The 8,006-nt window shown below is 37.2% G+C and overlaps 1 protein-coding gene, 1 long non-coding RNA gene and 1 other non-coding gene across 4 annotated transcripts; 2 read left to right on the top strand and 1 right to left on the bottom strand.

Moving 5' to 3' along the window:
• The first annotated feature begins 2,207 nt into the window (after positions 1 to 2,207).
• Positions 2,208 to 5,577, top strand: LOC113310851 (serine/arginine-rich splicing factor RS2Z33-like). 2 transcript variants are annotated; one of them, XM_026559651.1, is made up of 7 exons: positions 2,208 to 2,340; positions 2,795 to 2,936; positions 3,976 to 4,015; positions 4,143 to 4,238; positions 4,359 to 4,597; positions 4,684 to 4,779; positions 5,023 to 5,577. In XM_026559651.1, exons 2-7 carry the CDS (start codon positions 2,809 to 2,811, stop codon positions 5,402 to 5,404), a joined length of 981 nt encoding a protein of 326 aa, XP_026415436.1. In that variant the 5' UTR covers positions 2,208 to 2,340; positions 2,795 to 2,808; the 3' UTR covers positions 5,405 to 5,577. The 2 variants fall into 2 exon arrangements, with proteins under 2 accessions (XP_026415436.1, XP_026415437.1); XM_026559652.1 differs by having other exon boundaries at positions 2,216 to 2,340; positions 2,801 to 2,936.
• On the bottom strand, positions 3,490 to 3,976 carry LOC113310852. Its single transcript, XR_003341424.1, has 2 exons — positions 3,817 to 3,976; positions 3,490 to 3,722 (listed from the first exon to the last, which is right to left on the bottom strand). It is a non-coding gene; the product is annotated as an uncharacterized LOC113310852 (long non-coding RNA).
• A 2,307-nt stretch (positions 5,578 to 7,884) lies between the features above and the next one.
• Positions 7,885 to 7,957, top strand: TRNAA-UGC. Its single transcript has one exon. It is a non-coding gene; the product is annotated as a tRNA-Ala (tRNA).
• The last annotated feature ends 49 nt before the right edge of the window (positions 7,958 to 8,006 follow it).

Here is an 8,006-nt window from a genome sequence, read left to right as displayed (position 1 = left end):
AAAAGAAACAAAAAAAATGAGTTTCAAAATATAAATCAAATCAATAATCCAATATAACCACTAATCCTAAATTAGTGTAATTGGTTAGTTTTATTAACACTAGTTAATCGAAAAAATTCTGTCCACTACAAAAGTTAGTCGGATAAGGGGTTTTGGTTATTACTATTTCATGACCCGTTTTGTCATTTTGTAAGCCCGAAAAACTGCCTTCTTGAATCCTTGATTATATGATCCCTTAATATATTATGTGTTCAAGGTAAGAATAAATTCTCCTTATTCCTCCCCCCTCCACAAAAAAAAAAGTATACACAACAAACTATCATAAGCACATATGATATATTAGAGTTTTGGTAATTGTCATACCAAAACATACGTAAAAAACTATTCATACGTGCATACAATATGTTAGTGTTTTGGTGATTGCCATTTTGGCTAACTATTAAAATCATCAGATATTATTTTCATACCTTACAGGGGTTAATCAAATTGGATCTCAAATGATTTCCGGGGAGTTTCCAAATCTACTATTAGTCCATAGATATTTTCAGAGAGTCTCATAATGTCTCTCGTTATTGGTTAAAGACTTTTTTTGAGTCATTTAAATTCCCTTATACTCTATGTTATTGAATTAGGATTTCATAAGAATCACTCCAACACTCTTATTATTCGAAGGAGAATTGAAAGTCATTGATTAGTGTTTTTCAGAGATTTGGAGAGACTTTTTCTAGAATACAGGCATGGTAGAATTCTCTCTCCAAGAGGTGATATATCGGGAGACTTGAAAATATGGGGAATACTTGTTTTCGAGAGTATGACCAATTTTTTCCCTCCTTTTTGAGTTGAATGGTCCATTTTACAACGACAAGATGCTAACCAGTGTCGGACATAGCAAATAAAATGTGAGATGAACGGAATAAAGATAATGAAAGCTTAAGCATATGACAACAATGAGATTTATTTTGACAATGCCATATATATTACGAGGTATTCATAGTACTTTTGTTAACATTATAACATGCATAATAAAAGAAAATGGGATTTGAAAAGTGTCTTTGTGATTTGTAGAAAAAAAGTGAGATTTATTTTGACAATGAACACATATTTTTCTATGTACTCATGGTACTTTTATTAACATTATAACGTGCATAAATAATAAAAATCAGTAGATGTTTTGAATTGTTAATTATATACTATAATGTTTATTTCTCTACAAATCACAAAGACTCTTTTCAAATCTCATTTTCTTTTATCTCTACAAGTCATAAAGACTCGCTACAATACTCTCAGAGAATCACTAAAAACTTCTATATTTTCAGAGAATCTATAAAAATCTATGAAAATCTATAAAAATCTATAAAAAATCTTATTTGACTAACCTCTGTTAACATGGCACTGAATTGCAATCTACTTTTGTTAAAGAATTAAAGTTAAAAAGCTATGTCTTAAAACAATATTGTCCAAGGATCTAAGTCGAGCCACAATCACATAATTAAGAAGATGAATTTAGATATGCTTATCTAATTGACACGATGAGGAAACACTTATCTTTTAAAGCTTATTGACAACTAATCACAATACATAATCGTTGAGTCGAAAGCTTGTGTACCAGCTAGCTCCCTAAGATGTCCCAGATACATGTCACATGTGTTGCCATCAATCGAAAAAAGAATACCTTTGTCCATGTGACATAGGACGACTAACATCGCTCAAATTTGGACGACATTAATTATACCATGAGCCCGTCTATAGCCAACTTATTACCATGTGTCTGAGTCGTAAATTCTGGCTATCCCCCTAAAAGTGAAAGAAGCTAAAATTCTTAGCTTACCCGACCAATCAAAGCTAACTTCAACATGAGAGAAAAATTACCACGTGTCTGAGTCATCTTATAGTGGAATTCAAGCTATTTCAAGTATGGAAAAATTATGGAATATCTAAATGTAATGTCTTCCAAATTGATGTTTTTGTGAACAATTCCAAATACTGAGGTGGTACACAAGGTGGAAGACCTGCTGTGAACACACCAGGGCCCAGCTAATAAAATTCCAGGAAAGGTTGAGCCCCACAGTCAGTGTGATACCTAGTTTTCTTTGTAGAATTTCTATTTTATCCGTCTACTTCGGAGACCTACTAGTAGCTAACTAGCATCCGACCCACGTGCAGTGTCGTCCATCATTCTTTATTTAGTTAAAATCTAGACCGTTTATAAGGCAACTCAAATTCAATCTCAATCTCTTTGCCCTATAAATCTCGATATAGAGACAACCTTTACGAGCCTCTCGGGAAACAAAGAGAAAGTAAAATTAGGGTTCGTTCAACCTCGCGACTGTTTTCGTTCAGGTGAGAATGCCTTTCTCTGAACCTTACACATCTGTTTGTTTTCTATGATTTCATAGTTGTTCTTTGTTGTATCGTCGCCCAAATCAAGAAATAGTTGTTTCTTTTGGAAATAAAATCAGATCCGTGAAAGAAATTAGGGTTTGGTTTTGAAATTTGCACAAGAAAAGGTTTCTTGAGAATGTCAGTTTACAGAATAGTGATTTTCTTGAAGATTATTGTTATTATTGTTCTCATGAAGGCTATTAGTAGTATTCGTAGTTTTACTGATGATTTTCCTAGTAATTGATTGTTTTTTAACGGTTTAGTTTCGTCCTTGTTGGGTGTTATTAGGACAGGTATGATTAATTTAGTATTTGATTCTCTTTGTTATCTGTAATTCTCAAGGTTGACGGAACTATGTTGTATTTGTTGTACATAAGACTTATATGGTATGGTGCTCGTTTGTTTGGTGTAGCTGCAGTTTACAACATGCCTCGTTACGATGATAGGATGGATAGCCGTGATAGCCGTGGTGGAGGTACCCGTCTTTATGTTGGTCGATTGTCGTCGAGAACACGCTCACGTGATCTAGAAGATGTGTTCAGTAGATATGGAAGGTAATTACACAACATTGCATATGTTTGAATCTTGTTTATGTCACTTCTCTGGATTGCATTTGCAGGGGATTTCGATAATTTATACATAATTCAGTTTTTTGATAAAGGCCAATTGATGGCCATTCATCCAGCACCTACTTTATTTTATTTGCAACAGATAAATGAGTTCTTATCAATTCACCTTTGATCTAAATCTCCTTTTACAGTTGCAAAATAAATAAATTAGGTGCTGGATCAATGACCATCAATTGGCCTTTGATATAAAATTAAATCATACTACTACTAGCGTTTCCTTGTCTTATCGAGAAACTAAATCATAAGGGGGTTACACATGGGTTCTTATATCATTCTATACAGCCTTGTATTTGTCATTCTATACAAGACCCATGCATTATGTCCGCATTTGGGGTATTTTCTTCCAAAAGTGAGTCCTCAGAGGTGTACACACTTCATGTCATATCTGATAGCTTATTTAACTCGCGTTCCCCATTTGTATGTATGTGACATAGAAGTCAAACTTGTACAATCTGCTGTGTGTTGTTGCTTTTTTTTATTTTGATTCATGGTTGACAAGTTTAATTTTCATCAGTGTATAAGTAGCCAATTAGTACGGGTGGGCTTGTTCCTGTGTTATGATGATATTTAGAACGTCACCTAGCATCTTTGATGTGCTTGGGATTATGTTCACACTATCATTACGCTATCTTGTGTCCCAATGTTCCCCCCGTAGTGGCATGTGTTTTAACTTAAATGATCTTGTTGAAGGTTTCTGGGCATTTGCCAAACCTGGAGGTGTATGATGTGAGAGTGCCCTTGGTGGAATTGGTGGCTATTCTAGCAGGGTGTATGTGTTTTAACTTAAATGATGCATTTGCCAAACCTGGAGGTGTATGATGTGAGAGTGCCCTTGGTGGAATTGGTGGCTATTCTAGCAGGGTGTATAGGAGACTTTGGCGGTTCTATCTATAATGTAGTTGGATGTTTTAATGGAATGTGAAAGGCGATATAACCTTACTGTTTCTGGCAACCATTTCCGCAGAGTACGGGATGTGGATTTGAAGCATGACTTCGCTTTTGTTGTAAGTACCTCTGTAGTATATAGTCTTTCTTTCTTTCTTCCCTCTCTTTTTTTCTTTCTCTAATCCCTTTATCTAAAGCGTGGCAATATAAGATTGTGTATTCTTTGTCCATCTCGTCTGTTCTTAGGAATTTAGTGATCCAAGGGATGCTGATGATGCAAGATACAGTTTAGATGGCCGCGATGTCGGTGGTAGTCGAATTATAGTCGAATTTGCGAAAGGGGTAAGGTTTTGAACCATTCTATGCAATGTACAAAGTTAGTTTTCTATAGCATCTCAGCTGCTAATATTCTGGACTATAATTGGCTTTGTGGCCGAAGTAACTAACTTGTTTTTGTTACAGGGGCCACGTGGAGGTGGTGGTGGACGTGGCGGAGATGGTGGTCGCGGTGGATCTCGTGGAGGAGAGAGAGAGTACCTAGGTAGAGGTCCTCCTCCTGGATCTGGCCGTTGCTTCAACTGTGGTCTTGATGGTCACTGGGCTCGGGATTGTAAAGCTGGAGACTGGAAGAACAAGTGTTACCGGTGTGGAGATAGAGGCCACATCGAAAGAAACTGCCAGAATAGTCCAAAAAGCCTCAAGTATGTGTGAAATCCTTCTAATCACTTCTCTAAGGTTTTATATGTTTACTACCTTGTTTGCTTACTTGTGATTGGTTTGATGCCAGACGTGGGAAGAGTTACTCACGGTCACCATCAAGATCACCATCACCTCGTCGTGGCAGAAGTAGGAGCCGTAGTTTCAGCCGTAGCCGTAGTGGCAGGTATGCTTCCCCTTTATCATTTGTTAGTGTGTAATGTGGAGATCCTGGAATGTGTAGTCATCAATCTAATAGTTATTATATCACATAAACTGTACTATTATTTTGGTTGAGGGTTTGGCATATGCGCATGACCTGCAAGCATGGTTGTGTTTTCATAGAGAATAACAGAACAACTTGGAAGCCTGTTTTAGTTTTCTGTATATCATGATTGGTTTCCATTAACTTATTTTATATGTTATCCAGTCGATCGAGATCTCCTGCAAAGAGAGTGCGTAGCATTGAGCGTGAGGAAAGGAGATCAAGGAGTCCCCGTGACAGCAGGAGCCCTAAGAGGTCAAAGAGAACCTCTCCACCACCATCCAAAGGTAGAAAGCGCAGCCCAATCTCTGGTGAAAACAGTCCACGTGAAAGAGGATCTGTCTCACCCGGTGGCCGTAGAACTGACTACAGTCAGAGTCCTAGAAGGGCAAAGAGTAGAAGCCCCATAAGCCGAGACGAGAGCCCCACAGGTCGTAGCCCTCGTAAAGAAAATGGACGAGGTCACAGCCCTAGTCCATTGAATGGTAAAAGCCCAGTCGCTGGTGATAATGATGATAATCATCATTCCCCAAGGGGTAGCGATTAGAAGTGCATCATGAATTATGATGATGATATCGTTGGCAACAAATGACATGTACTGAGCTGTTATTTTCTTGTTTACTTTTACCTTTTCAGTGACATTGCTGCAGTTTATGAATTGGCATGAGACCTTATATATGTATTATTAATATGCGAATTTTTTTGGGATGATTTCTTATATTTGGTGTTTCATTGCTACATAGTACATATCAATAGTGATTAGTTAGTATTAGGCAGAGTGGAAGGCTCGTCTACTGTCTTCATACTGATGGGAGGGTATTGGTTGGTTGAGAGTCACTCTGCCTGTAATCATAGAAGACGAGGTGACCATATAATGTGAATGACAAAAACACAAGGCTAACTAAAGCAAGTACTAGTAAACTCAAAATAGATAGAAGATTTCTTATTCACTAAAAAATGGGGTACCAAGATACATTACCCAAAGGGCTATTTGTACAAGTTAAAGATGCTAGCTTGTTCACACACCAGTGTTAGAAAAAAGGATACTGAATATATCAAAAACAGAGTACAGGAGCCTGTTTGACACTCGGAAAATAAAATGTCTTTCAACAGCCAAATTAACCAAAGAGAACAAAAACTTGATTACTTCATCGACTCGAGGTCGACCAATGATGCCTGAAACATACAACCAGAAACCATATAGGGATCTGAAGTTGCCCAAAAACTGAAACCATATTTGAAAAACTCTTCAGCAGCTTCCAATACTCCTTGACCCTTGCTTTCGTGAAGATAGCGGCTGCGCAAGCAAATGAACCAATGTAAGGGGTCTCGAAAGAAACACACTATTATGCATATATAAGAAAGAGGAAGGATCCTACACATTTATTGTCACAATATCTCACACATTGGGCGTCATTTTTGTGAATAAAAACTAAACCGATTTGTAAAGAGAAAATAATCAAATATTTTTAAAAGTTGACAATTAGTCAATTATGTTTTACCTGCCAATATGAACTGATTTCTTAACATGCTTAATATTCTTGACCATTCCATTCTTGATTTTGAAGCATGGTTTGATACCTTGAGCAACCACGGCAATACAACACCCATCATCGTCAGCCCCCCTTTTCACAAGCGTCAAGCCTAACATACAGTTCAAACATTTGAGCATGGCATCAAAATTAAGCACATGATAAGATGAAACCAAAGATGCAGGGGTATACTAGCATACCTCTTATGCTAAAACAGTTGGACTCGATAGCACATAAAATTTCACCAACGCAACCCTCTTGGAAAGCTAAAGGTTCGATTAAAAAGACACGCATGTCTTTCATGTGAAAAACGTCTTCCAAGTCCCTGAAATATAAACCTATGAGCAACTGAAACAGTTAAGTGAAGAATATCATTCAGAAAAGCGTGGAACTCTAAAACAGTAGATTACCTTTTTGACTTGTAGTACTGCTTTTGCTTCAATACTTTTTCAACTTGCTTCAGTGGCCCGTATGTTCTCCCCCCTGAAAGCATGAAGAAGACCTTTTTATAGTTACGAACTTCAGAGCTACCCTCACTGGAACTTCTTCCGCCTGCTTGGTTGTTCCGCTGATGTAAGCCGTACCTATCCCGTGACTGTAGAAATGAAGATATTATCATACAGAGTTTATAAATAAGGCGGCTACATATGCAAACAACAAAGAATCATGCAAACAAGCTTACTTGGTAGAGGGAGGTTGCTGTTCGGCCGTTAATTTAATAAACTCATTAACAGAGTTTTTATCTCCCTCCACAATCATAGCAACAACTGGATTACAAGCTATGTCGTATAGCTATCTCAGAGGGTCCAGATTTTCATCAGATATACGTTTAATATTAACGAGGTGCATGCATCTCATCTCTTCTAAGGAAAAAGAAGACATGTGAGCATGAAGTCTAAACAATTCAGATGACATAGAAAAACACCGAAGTTGTTATAATAGAATCATTTTTACCTGTAATCTTCAAACTAAGTTTCTCAAGTTGGGACACAAATTCACCGATATGGCGAAAGATCAAGTAATAAGGATACGCCAAGACAAAAGTCTTTATCTGGCTTCTCTTCGGTCTTTTTCTGGGTCTTTCCATAACTATTCACGGAAAATAGCTATACAAAATACCTAAAACCCTAAATTAAAGACTGAAAAATCCTAAAATCAACAAGGTTGTTGCAAATTGAATTAATGAAGAATTACCAGACGGCAGAGAGGAACTTGTTTTTCTTCTTTAATGTTTTTCGAAGAGGAGCAGAAAGGTCACAACCGGAAATCCGCTAGCAGTTTGGCATATCGATACAACTTAAAATAAAAGGAGGGGGGTTGCTTATAGTCTGGATTTGGTGGTTTCCAACTATGATTACTAGCATAATTACCGACTTGGTTTGCTATCTTAGAACGTCCATAATCATAACCAAAGTTTTTACTTGGATAAAAACAAAGCTTCCTCTCCGTAGGTTTGATTGAATAAGTACCATATTACTTTCCTCATGTGACATGTGGGGATGTAGCTCAAATGGTAGAGCGCTCGCTTTGCATGCGAGAGGTACAGGGTTCGATACCCTGCATCTCCATTTTTTTTTGCCTTTTTTATTTATTTTTGCCTTCTTTTGTTCTCCTTCC

Source organism: Papaver somniferum, chromosome 9, assembly GCF_003573695.1.
Source record: "Papaver somniferum cultivar HN1 chromosome 9, ASM357369v1, whole genome shotgun sequence".
NCBI lineage: Eukaryota > Viridiplantae > Streptophyta > Magnoliopsida > Ranunculales > Papaveraceae > Papaver > Papaver somniferum.
The sequence above is the reverse complement of the archived record's forward strand: the minus strand, read 5'-3'. Positions and strand labels throughout refer to the sequence as shown.

Excerpts from the sequence above, each read along its gene's own strand:
- LOC113310851 (XM_026559651.1), top strand. The coding sequence starts at position 2,809 with ATGCCTCGTTACGATGATAGGATGGATAGCCGTGATAGCCGTGGTGGA. Across the intron at positions 2,937-3,975 it reads GTGTTCAGTAGATATGGAAG|AGTACGGGATGTGGATTTGA; the intron begins GTAATTACACAA and ends CCATTTCCGCAG. Across the intron at positions 4,016-4,142 it reads AGCATGACTTCGCTTTTGTT|GAATTTAGTGATCCAAGGGA; the intron begins GTAAGTACCTCT and ends GTCTGTTCTTAG.